Raw genomic sequence first — 12922 nt, forward strand, 5'->3', positions numbered from 1 at the left:
CTACGGTCCCTCAGGAGCTAACGCTGTGTGCCGTCTCTGCGGGCTGGCTCTCCCAGCTCTAAGAGAGAAAGAACCATCTGCTCTGCTGTCTGAATGCCCTGCCTGCGAGCACACAGCGCTGAGGATGCACACACTCGTGAGACGGCCTTGCGCTTTGGAGACACCAACAATCACACTACCACAGCTGTGCTTGCCAGAGCCACAGATTCCCACTTAAAACCAGCTCTAAATTTAAACTGTGCCAGAGGCCTACAGGCACACTATTTTTTTTTTTAAGATTCCGTTTATTTATATGAAAGGCAAACGTACAGGAAGACAGGGAGAGACAGAGCCCTTCCACCAGCTGGTTCACTCCCCACATGGCCACAACAGCTCGGCCAGGCCCGAGTCCGGAGCCCTTCCACCAGCTGGTTCACTCCCCACATGGCCACAACGGCTCGGCCAGGCCTGGAGCTTCACTCAGGTCTCCCACAAGCACGCAGGGGCCCAAGCACCAGGCCTCTTCCACTGCTTTGCAGAAACCTCGGCATGTGGCTGAACTGCAGGTGGACACGGCAGGACCAGAGCTGAAGCGCACAGAGGAGAGCATGTCACGGCAGTGAGCAGGGCAGCCACTACCCCGCTAGACACTGGCCAATGCTCTTTACTGACACAGCAGAAACGCCAAATTTTAAAGCCATGAGTCTTCAGGTCCTTTCGCTGCAATGGTAACTAACTGTGTCCATGACAGCAATGTCATGTGGTCCCACTGCTGCAGCTGCTGGGCTGTGAGCTGGTGCTAAGCCACTGGGGCTCAACGCTGCCCTACAACAGTCACCCTTGGAAAGTTAGAGTGCAAAGCATAAAGTGAACAAGTATTTATTCCTAATGAACAAGAGTACACACCACAAATTTTCTCATGTTACATTTTCATTATGAAATAAAAAGAACCTCAGACCTTCTAATTAATTCAGTTTACTACAAATGGTAATGTTTTACTAATTTATAACAGAGTTTCAAAATTCACTATTCAGTAGCAACATAAAGGAAACCCTGAGGTAACATCCTTTTTCATGCTGTCCTCTTTTATTCAATATATTCGCTTCAGCATGAGTTGTAAAACAAACAAAGGCTCACTGGTTTCAGAAAGCTCTGCTGTGGCTCAGTGCTGTCCATTCACTCTTATTCTGACCAGATCCCTGCAACGTGAGTGTGAGGTAGGCGTGTCAACGGTAAAATGGGAAAGAGGAGTGGTCTGTCAGCATTGATGGTGATTCACTCCAGGACCCCAACACACAACTCTACCACCGAGTGCCCCTCAGCATGTGCAAGGAAGCTCAGTGTGCCACCGAGTGCTCCCTCAGCATGTGCAAGGAAGCTCAGTGTGCCACCGAGTGCTCCCTCAGCATGTGCAAGGAAGCTCAGTGTGCCACTGAGTGCTCCCTCAGCATGTGCAAGGAAGCCCAGTGTGCCACCGAGTGCTCCCTCAGCACGTGCAAGGAAGCCCAGTGTGCCGAGTGCTCCCCCAGCATGTGCAAGGAAGCCCAGTGTGCCACCGAGTGCTCCCTCAGCATGTGCAAGGAAGCCCAGTGTGCTGAGTGCTCCCCCAGCATGTGCAAGGAAGCTCAGTGTGCCACCGAGTGCTCCCTCAGCATGTGCAAGGAAGCCCAGTGTGCCACCGAGTGCCCCCTCAGCATGTGCAAGGAAGCCCAGTGTGCCACCGAGTGCTCCCCCAGCATGTTCGAGGAAGCCCAGTGTGCCACCGAGTGCTCCCTCAGCATGTGCAAGGAAGCTCAGTGTGCCACCGAGTGCTCCCTCAGCATGTGCAAGGAAGCCCAGTGTGCCACCGAGTGCTCCCTCAGCATGTGCAAGGAAGCCCAGTGTGTCACCGAGTGCTCCCTCAGCATGTGCAAGGAAGCTCAGTGTGCCACCGAGTGCTCCCTCAGCATGTGCAAGGAAGCCCAGTGTGTCACCGAGTGCTCCCTCAGCATGTGCAAGGAAGCTCAGTGTGCCACCGAGTGCTCCCTCAGCATGTGCAAGGAAGCTCAGTGTGCCACCGAGTGCTCCCTCAGCACGTGCAAGGAAGCCCAGTGTGTCACCGAGTGCTCCCTCAGCATGTGCAAGGAAGCCCAGTGTGCCACCGAGTGCTCCCCCAGCATGTTCGAGGAAGCCCAGTGTGCCACCGAGTGCTCCCTCAGCATGTGCAAGGAAGCTCAGTGTGCCACCGAGTGCTCCCTCAGCATGTGCAAGGAAGCTCAGTGTGCCACCGAGTGCTCCCTCAGCATGTGCAAGGAAGCCCAGTGTGCCGAGTGCTCCCTCAGCATGTGCGAGGAAGCTCAGTGTGTCACCGAGTGCTCCCTCAGCATGTGCAAGGAAACTCAGTGTGTCACCGAGTGCTCCATTATGAAGATAGCTTAGAAGTTCACAGGAAAACAAAATATTATTTTGGTGCAAATATTTAAAAACTGATGCATTTTTTCATACTCTTTTGTATGAACTTTCTGAAGAAGCATATCTAATCATCTCTAGATAGCTCACAATTCCTAATACAACATAAGCGTTATAAATTCTTGCTATTTCGCATTCTTTGGGAAATAATACAAAGAAAAAAACCTGCAAAGGTACAGTACATGTAACATTTCTATTGCCAAGTATTCCAATCCACATTTGGCTGGCTCCACACACAGAGCCCATGCACCCGGAGTCCCCACGGAGTCACCGTCCCATCAGCTCAGTGCCGTCCCCGCAGCGCAGCCGCAAGCAGAGCGTAAACAAGGAGCAGGCTGCATTTCAGGAGACTCCAGGCCCAGACTGAGCATGAAATGAGGCAGTGTGAACCGTGCAGTGTGAAGATAGAGGCCACATCAGATGGAAATGTCAAACGGCCACACAGAGGTTCAACACGCACACTCCACACGCACACAGAGGTTCAACACACACACTCCACACACACAGAGAAGTTCAACATGCACACTCCACACGCACACACAGAGGTTCAACACGCACACTCCACACGCACAGAGAGGTTCAACATGCACACTCCACATGCACACAGAGGTTCAACACACACACTCCACACACACAGAGAGGTTCAACATGCACACTCCACATGCACACACAGAGGTTCAACACGCACACTCCACACGCACACAGAGGTTCAACACGCACACTCACTCCACACACACACAGATGTGACCCAGCAATATTCAACTCAAATATTTTACCTGTTTGATTCTCTTGTCTCATGAATGCTATTGTTAGCAGAGTTACTTTCACTAATATACTTGTAAACCTCAGACAGGCCTCCTTCTTGTCCTCTTTCTCCAGGCTCAGCACCGATTAGAGGCCTGACCCCGTGATGGCACCACTTAGCACTCTAATATTCATGCATGAAGGGAATACTCAGCAAGCAATACATGGAATTTTTAATGTTCTAATGATTCTGATTTTGTAAGAAAAGCATTATAGATAAAATCCCACCAGCATCATCCAATCTGCTGAAATGCCTGAATATTCCTATCATCACAATGTATACTTTAGGCTCCTGAAATCTGACTTGGGCTCCCAGAAGGCAAGTGGGCAGCTCAGCAAGTCGGAGCAGAGTTCAATTCCGTTAGCATAGACCCCCGGTCAGAGACAACATCTACACACCTCCGGCCTCTCCTCTTCCACTGCTGACTTGGCACATGCAGTTAGAATACAGCCATGGCCACTCACATCTCTAGTGCCCACGGCGCTTTCACACAACACAGAGTGTGAGGCCAGTCACACAGCCTGACCAACCCAAAATGCTTCCTCCTCCTCCTTCACAGCAAACGTGGGCAAGCCCTGGTCTCAACAAGAGATACCAGGGACAGACATGGAAATTAATCACAAAGAAATGAGGGGGACAGGAATGGGGTGCACACACACACACAAAAATAAATCGACAACACGGCAGTTGCTTTTAAAATGATCAGTACAGGGCAGATGAAGTATCTGCGGTGGCATTCTGTGACGTTCTGGGGAAGAGCAAACAAACGGAACCAGGACCTGGACTAAAGCCCAGCTCCTCACAGCTGCTCTCGTTTGATTTGCAGCCCAAAAGGTGAGCAGCTCCACAGTGCACACACAAAAATCCATCCTTCTCTCCCTCATCTTTATGAAACAGCTACCCAAACATCCAGATCCATGAATTCATGTCCATAAACATTACTGCTACACGAGAAGATGCATCCTCAAATCCCTGGCTCAGCAAAAACAGCTGTCACGAAACAAACAAGCAGCTGGGAAGCACACTCACAATGTGCTTTGCACAGCTACTTGTCCTCTCTATAATGCAAGGGAATTCGTGGGAGAAACCCCCGGGTGAGTGAAGGCAGGTGGTATGACCCAGTGGGTTCAGCCACCATGAGGCACACTCACCTGCCCGGTGCCCTTAACGCGGGGGTCCCACCACCATACGGTGTACCCACACACCCTGTGCCACTTAGTGAGTGGGTCAAACCACCATACGGTGTACCCACACACCCTGTGCCCTTAGCGAGCAGGTTCAGGGGCCATGCACTGTACTCACACACCCTGTGCCCTTAGCACGGGGGTCCAACTACCATACGGTGTACCCACACACCCTGTGCCCTTAGCGAGCGGGTTCAGGGGCCATGCGCTGTACTCACACACCCTGTGCCCTTAGCACGGGGGTCAAACCACCATACGGTGTACCCACACACCCTGTGCCCTTAGCGAGCGGGTTCAGGGGCCATGCGCTGTACTCACACACCCTGTGCCACTTGGTGAGTGGGTCAAACCACCATACGGTGTACCCACACACCCTGTGCCCTTAGCGAGCGGGTTCAGGGGCCATGCGCTGTACTCACACACCCTGTGCCCTTAGCACGGGGGTCAAACCACCATACGGTGTACCCACACACCCTGTGCCCTTAGCGAGCAGGTTCAGGGGCCATGCGCTGTACTCACACACCCTGTGCCCTTAGCACGGGGGTCAAACCACCATACGGTGTACCCACACACCCTGTGCCCTTAGCGAGCGGGTTCAGGGGCCATGCGCTGTACTCACACACCAGCCACTCCTTTCCTCTCCCCAAAACACTGACAAGCCAGAGAATCAACCAAGCCGCTAAACGTAACAAGGTCTTACCACTTCAGTCTGGGCTACTCCTATGCCACCCATTCCTTGAAGAACTTAGACCATGACTGCGAATGAATTGCTCTTGGCTTTTTAAAGCCTGCCAGAAGTTCAGGATAACTTCAGGACATCTTGAAAGGAACGCGTGGGACTGGGCATAAGACATTTGTCACCTTCTTCCAAAACATTACACGCTTAGTAAGCAAAGCTTCCCCTTGTCCAGCTCTCCGTTTGTTCTCAGGTAACCAACTTCTTGTTTCTCACTACATGTAAACGTTTCTCTTATTCAGAGGTAAATGTTCCCACTTTTTTTCTCCCATATCACAGTCTCCTCTGACATTTGATCTCAGTCTATCAACAGCTAATTTAACACCATTGGCATCTGTGCTTACTTCTATTCCAAAGAACTGGAAGGTCGTTGGGCCCGGTACAGTAGCCTAGCAGATAAAGTCCTTGCCTTGAACATGCTGAGATCCCATATGGGCACCAGTTCTAATCCCAGGCAGCCCCACTTCCCATCCAGCTCCCTGCTTGTGGCCTGGGAAAGCAGTGGAGGACAGCCCAAGGCCTTGGAACCCTGCACCCGCATGGGAGACCCCAAAGAGGCTCCTGGCTTCAGATCGGCTCAGGTCCCACCATTGTGGCCACTTGGGGAGTGAATCATTGGACGGAAGATCTTCCTCTCTGTCTTTCCTTCTTTCTATATATCTGACTTTCCAATCAAAAATAAAATTAAAAATAATAATTGGAAGGCCACAATATCAATTCTATGGCTTAGAACGTAATTTTCTTGTTTTTATTTCGTCATCGGCTACCGCTTCCGCGTTTTTCCATATTACTTCAAGAGCTCCTTTCTCACCCTTGTTCTGCTGCACTTTGTGTCTCTGCTACTTCTGACCCTCACAGACCATTTCACTGTCCAAGCCCAAAGGGAGAGGTCATTTCCTGTGACCAGTGGGAGGGTCTGGTGGCGGGGTCTGGTGGCGGGGTCCTTACGACTGTCGTCTCTCACAGCCCAACTAGCTCCCAGAGCTCTCTGCCCAGGTTGCTCGTCTCTCCAGAGCCCAGGACAATCTCAGCTAGGCAGCACCGACCCACGTGGAGGAGGTGGCCTCTGCATCTTGCCTAGACATCCTTACAAAGACCTGGCAGTTCAACTTCCTTCCTTTCTGGCTCCGCACCGGCTGACCGCGGGAGCCAAGAGCTATGTTCAATAAGCGCAGGTAATGTCGCTTTTCAAAGACAGTAAGGTGTCAAACAGCTCCAGCTGGCAGTGTTTGGCTTTCTGCTCTGTTTTGTTGTTTGCTTGTTTGTTTTTACTAATAAATACTTTCTGTTATCAGATGTTTTTTAGAATACAGAGCATTGTTTCAACAATGTCCACTTCATAAACTGATTAAATCCTATAATCATCACCCTACATATTTGCTTTACGTCTGGAATCTCGAAGCTCCTGTCCAGTTCTTCACATGGTACTCCATGCGTTGTCATAAACTACAGAACCCGAGAACTTCTCATTGTTTGGTACCCACCACGTACCCTCCTTTCGCCCCCCACCACTGCACTCACTCACCCTTCTCAGCCCCCAGTTACAAAGAAAACAATGAAAAATCATCCAGTCAAACAAAGTGAGACGCAGGGGTCATCATGCTGTCGCACAGGCCAGGCTCAGAGACCAACGCCTCGTGCTCTGCATGCAGACACAAACCCGACGCTCGGAGTGAGGAGCACAAACTTGCACGCAGAACGTAAACTGTGAAAGCTAGAGACACAAAATCCTCAGACTCAACAACAACAAAAAAGCGTAATCAGTAAAAGGAAGTGGTTCATTTGGCTTTATCAAAATGAACACTTTTTCCTACCCACAAAACCCTGATAGTCTACAAAGAAAGCATTTATAAATCACCCGGTTCTAGAAAGGACAAGTATATAAATACGTAAAGTTATCTCAAAACTCAACAGTGAAAAACAACATTGAAAAATGGGGAAAGGCATATAGACATTTCACAAAACAAGATACGTAGGTTACAAAGAGGAACATGAATAATGTGCTGTGTTAAACAGTTGCTAATGGAAACCAAGGTGTGTCAACATACCAATCAAAATGCCTATGAAATAAAAGATACAGTAGTCCCCCTTACCATAGCGCTTCTTTCCATGGGCTGAAAACATTACAAGGAAATAATCCAGAAGTTTAAATAATTTTATTACAATACACTGTCATAATTACTGTATTGATTGTTTTGAATCTTATTGTATCTGATTTACAAATTTAGGAAACAGAACAGGCTCCACTATAATAATAATAATAATGAAGGACCTCAACGCCTCAATTTCTCTGATTCACCTACCAAGCAGACAAAAGAATCAGCAAAGAAAACAACAGCACCTCCGCCGTGGGCCAGATGGAACTAACGTGTCCCACGGCGTTTCACTCAGGGCTGCGGGACACACTGTTTCCCGGAGTACATTTAATTTTCCCTAGGGCAGACTACATACTAGTTAGCCCTCAGGTAAGCCATCTCAGACAAAAACGCAAACATAAACCATGCTATGCGGATTTCCTGACCTTAAGATTGTTGTCGTGCTGTGTTTCAGTCCAAGGTTTTCTACTGAGAAAATCCTATGGGCTTTTTCTCTTCAGCCTGTTAGTGTGATGGATCCCATTTAGTGATTTGGCGAATTCCACTTGGTGACTGATCCTCCTGATGTGTTGGGGTCAGTTGTTGAGGGTCTTTGCATCTGTGCTTATCGAGGCTACTGGCCTGTAGTTCTTCTCTGTTCTATTTTATTTTGGTTATGGAATTAAGGCGGCCTCATAGAAGGAATTTGGGAGGATTCCCTTCCTTTAAGCAAGTTGGGTCTACAAGGAAAACTCCTCAACAAAATCCAATCAATATACGACAAACCCAGAGCCAGCATCATACTGAACGAGGGGAAAGCTAGAAGCACTTCCATTAAAATTCGGAAAAAGAAAAGGATGCCAACTTCCAGCACTGCATTCACTAGAGTCCGGCAGGTTTTAGCCAAAACCATCAGCCAAGAAAACAAACCCAAAGTGATACAACCGGAAAGAGGAAATCCAATTATCCCTGTTTCCAGACACGCGTCTCTCTTAGGGGAACCAGAAGACTCTACATAGAGAATGTTGGTCTTCACAAGAGAGTTCAGTAAAGACGCGGATATAAAATCAACACACAGAATCAGCAGCCTTTATATGCACAAGCAATGCCAGAGTGAGAAAGAAGCAGTAAGATCAGGCCTATTCAAACTTACTGCAGAAAAGGCCAATATCTTGGAATAAATCCAACCAACAATGTCAAAGATCTCTACAGGTACAAAATGTTGCACAATGAAACACAACACACACACACACACACACACACACACACACACACACACACACACACACATCTTCTCCAAAACATCCATACTCCCCAAAAGCAACTTAGATTCAAAGCAATCCCAATCAAAACACCAATGTTCTTCTCAGTTCTAGAAAAATAACGTTAAAATTGATAGGAAAGTACAAGAGACCCCCAGTAGGTAAAGCAATCTTAAGCAACAAAAACAAAGCTGAAGGCATCACAATGCCAGACTTGAAGATACAACTACACAGCAGGTACAGTCACAACAGCCTGGTGCTGCCTAAGTAAATACATAAATAAGCAGGCCAATGGATCAGAAAAAAAATCCCATGAACTAATCCACATTTCTACAACCAACTAAACTTTGACAAGCAAGCTAAAATCAATTCACAGAGAAAGGTTCAACAAATGAGGTTGGGAAAATTGGAACTGTGTGTGCAGAAGTATTAAATAAAACCCCTACCTTACACCTTTTATAAAAATCAATTCAAAATGCAGCACAGAACTGAATCAATGAACCCTATTCCAGAAAAACTGTCAGGGAAACTCTGCAACACATTACATAGACAGATTTCTCTATTTTTTTTTTTTTTAGAGACTTGCTTATTTTTTATTGGAAAGTCAGATCTAAAGAGAGAAGGAGATACAGAAAACAATCTTCCATCTGCTGGTTCATTCTCAAGTAGCTGCAATGGCCGGAGCTGAGCCGATCTGAAGCCAGCCAGCAACCAAGGAACCTCCTCCACATCTCCCACGCAGGTGCAGGGTCCCAAGGCTTTGGGCCGTCCTCGACTGCTTTCCCAGGCCACAGGCAGGGAGCTGGATGGGAAGTGGAGCAGCCAGGATATGAACTGGCACCCATATAGGATCCTGGCGCATGCACGGTAAGGACTTTAGCCACTAGTTTACTGTACCGGGCCCAGACAGAGACTTAGAAAAAAAATAAAAATTTGAAAAGACAGTATATGACAGTTTGTAATAATGGAAACATGAAAGCTAGATGCCCGTTGTGTGAATGGATAAAGAAACCATAGCACAGGAAACACAGTTTGGAGTTCCACGGAACACGCAAGAATAAAATGAACAACTACGAACATAAACAACCACCTGGATGAATCACCAGAGTCATCCTGACAAAAGAAATGCAGTCTCAAAAAAGTTGCATGGGGTACAATTCCATGTATAGAACACTCAGCGATGACTAGTCCACAGCCAGCAGGGGCAGAGCGGCGTGGGGCAGGGGCAGTGCCGAGGCAACAGGAACAAGACGGAATGGTAACAGCAGGTCAACGCTGCGGGGTCCTGGGGACGCAGGAATGTTCTCCACCTGCCCACACCAACGCCAGCATCCTGGATGTGGCATTCCACTGCCGTGGTCAAGATGTCAGCACTGGGCAAACTCCTCACAGAAGACCAATCATGTTTGTTTCTTACAACCGCATGTCAATCTGCAATGATCTCTAAACATTCAATGAATGTGTTAAATGAATGGGCTGCAGAGAAATGAGATGTAAGAATCACCTTAGATTTTCTTAGGTTGCCTTCTTAATCAAGTAAAACAAGCATGAAGAACTATTAAAGGAAAAACTAAATTATCCCAAAGTGTTTCAGATGGTACACAAAAATGCCTTTCAGGGGAAAAAAAGTGGTTGTATATTCACTTAATTCTCAGTAAATATCTTATCCCTTAAGTTAATTATACATTTCAACAATATTTCATGCTGTAGCATATTAGCTTACAGAACAAATGCAAATTTTCTGAAAACTAATGAATGTAATATAGTCTTTCAAAAGTTTAGGGAATATTCCACTCAGAAAAAACCCTGAAATCTAGACTTTTTTTCCAAGCTTTTTATTTACTTAAAAGACAGAGATGGAGTCGGAGGCGGACACAGACACATCCTCCACCTGCTCATTTAATCTGCAAACGACCTCAACAGCTGGGCTGGGCCAGGAGCTCCATCTGGGTCTCCCCTGTGGGTGTAGGGTCTCAGGCACTTGGCCATTTTCTGCTGCTTTCCCTGGGGCACCAAGGGGCAGCTGGACAGGAGGTAAAGAAGTTAGACCCAAAAGGGCACTCAACATGGCATGCCAGTGTTACACGTGGCAGTTTAACCCGGAGTGCTACAATGCCAGCCCCTGACACCTTCGCATTTGAATTGGATCTTGTAAAGATATGGCACGTCTTTGACCACGGTAAGCCAAAAAGTGTTGTATACATTTTCGGTCAAACACAATTATCAAAAGCCACTCAAGTAATGACATTGCAAAACAGAAAAAGAAAATTCAAATAGGTGAATCTATATAGAGTCTATTCAAAAATAAATAAATAAATAAGCCTTCAAAAAGCTAGAGAAGAAAAGTGCAGGCTGGTTGCACCAGCACTCAGCTCACACGCACACTGTGTGTGTGGCACACCATGCGAAAACAGACCACACACAGCTACCACAGGTCCCTGCTGCCTCGGGGGTACACAGGGCTTCCCCAAGGTTAATTTCATCCAGGTCCGACAATGCAGGTTATCACAGTCCCAAGATTAAAGTGTTCTTATAAGAACTAGGCCCTTCTCGCAGAAAAAGTATCTTTCTTTTCTTTCTACCCTGCTCTAGGATAATAATAAAGTTTAAATCCTTTAAATTGGGGTGTTTCGCAATAAAGCGTGCTATGAAGGCATAATCTGACAAAGAGAAAATGAAGGTTACCATTGAAAAATTGTGCTACTCCAAGATATAAGCTCTAAAATACTTAGATTATTAAAAATCACCAGGTTACACACATGGCTTACTTTGAGCATCTATTATCACTCTAGCACTTGAAATATCACTGAAAAGAAATCCGCTAGTTATTTTTGAGATTAGAAACTTGCCCGGCTCCCCCAGTCATGAATCAAACCCTAACACTGTCCCCCACCCACCCACCAACACACCTGCACTGAACGCCTCATTTGCCTTGCGTGATCAGAGCAGCCCAGCTCAGGGTTCTAGATGGTGGCAGCTACAGGGTAATTCATCAGGAAGCGGACAACTGCCTCCTGGGATTTATAAGTAATTTTAAAAATAAACAAATGAGACATGGCCAATGTTCAGACTAGCAGGAAGTAAATCAGAAGCAGACTAGAGGATGTGGGAAATGCAGATGGAGACAAGAAGGAAGACTCCCCAAACGGGAGAGAAGCTGACACAGGACACGAGGGGAGAGCTCACTGCCAGGCGAGACAGCCAGTGCAAGCAGACCAGAAACCACCTAGGGCACCACGGGGAAGTACAAATACTCCCACCACACATGCCTAGAAAAGTAATTACTTCAATTAACACTTTGAAATTAACATCAAACCACCACATCAGAGCAACTGGTCACATTCTCTGTAAGAATGTGCCAGACACACTCAGTGACACCCAGTGGCCCTACGACTCACACGTGTGGATAAGCCACTGCTAACTGGGGTCCAACATTCCCCAACTCGTAAGCCATACTACACCTCAGATCCAAGCTTTGCTCTCTGCCCGAGAACACGCAGAAGGACCCCGCGTCTGGGGACAGAGCTGTGCCCCCTGGCTAACGTGGCCAGCCTGCGACAGGCAGAACAGTTCTTCCGGGCAGCTCTGGCTTCAGGGGAGTGAGGCCGAGGGACGATGGGGCCAGCAAGCAACCAGGTTTACAAAACCCGGAACAATCGAACCAACACTAGCTTGTGACACATTTCAAACATGTTCTACACCACACAGCAGAGCAAAACGCATGCTTCCAGCAGCTGCCTTTAACTGCCTACTCGTTTCTGTGGAAGAGCACCAATAAAGAGATTTAATATTCAAAGGGAATTCAAAGCCCAAGGCCCCCTCAACTCGTCTTCAGACAGTCTGTGTCTCAGCTTCTCCCTGCACAGACAGACCTAGAAACTGGTAGGCTATTCCGGAACTGCAAATGTGCACAATGACATTGGGCAACGACCACCTGCTGTAGAATACTGCCCGTGTGATGAGAAGGAGCCCACCACAGAAGTCGATTCACTCAAGAACCTGCACACTAACACCCCTGATTCAGATCTGGGCTGCACCCAGCCACACACAGTGGTGAACACCAGCAGGGTGACCTGCAGTCGAAGCGTTCACACTCGGAAGGGGCTGTAAGGACCCTCAGGTCTGAGAATGCCGGCGGCGCACCATGGAGCTCAGGCCACACCAGCTCTCCCATCCCTGAGGTCGTGTGGCTTCCAAGGAGAAGAACCACAGCGAAGCACACGTTCCTGATGGAACGTTTCTGTTAAAGCTTCTACTGCAAAAAAAGATAGTCACCCCGGGCAAGGCAGATGGTTTGAGAGTTATTCTGTTCAAGAGCCTTCCTCAACTTGCCCTCAGACCCCAAGGATCGTGGCTACAGAAAGCACTCCAGCTTCCAGGGCTGAATTACTGACAGTTCCTTCCTCAGTGATCCCCACAACACCCAGAGAGCA

General features: G+C 47.8%; 1 protein-coding gene across 1 annotated transcript; it reads left to right on the forward strand.

Moving 5' to 3' along the window:
- Positions 1–1302: 1302 nt before the first annotated feature.
- Positions 1303–2397, forward strand: LOC121162756 (keratin-associated protein 4-3-like). Its single transcript, XM_040989964.1, has one exon. The coding sequence runs from the start codon at positions 1303–1305 to the stop codon at positions 2395–2397; it is 1095 nt and encodes a 364-aa protein (XP_040845898.1).
- Positions 2398–12922: the final 10525 nt, after the last annotated feature.

Source organism: Ochotona curzoniae, unplaced genomic scaffold, assembly GCF_017591425.1.
Source record: "Ochotona curzoniae isolate NIBS_2020 unplaced genomic scaffold, NIBS_Ocur_1.0 contig_54, whole genome shotgun sequence".
NCBI classification, from domain to species: domain Eukaryota; kingdom Metazoa; phylum Chordata; class Mammalia; order Lagomorpha; family Ochotonidae; genus Ochotona; species Ochotona curzoniae.

Excerpts from the sequence above, each read along its gene's own strand:
- LOC121162756 (XM_040989964.1), top strand. The coding sequence starts at position 1,303 with ATGTGCAAGGAAGCTCAGTGTGCCACCGAGTGCTCCCTCAGCATGTGC.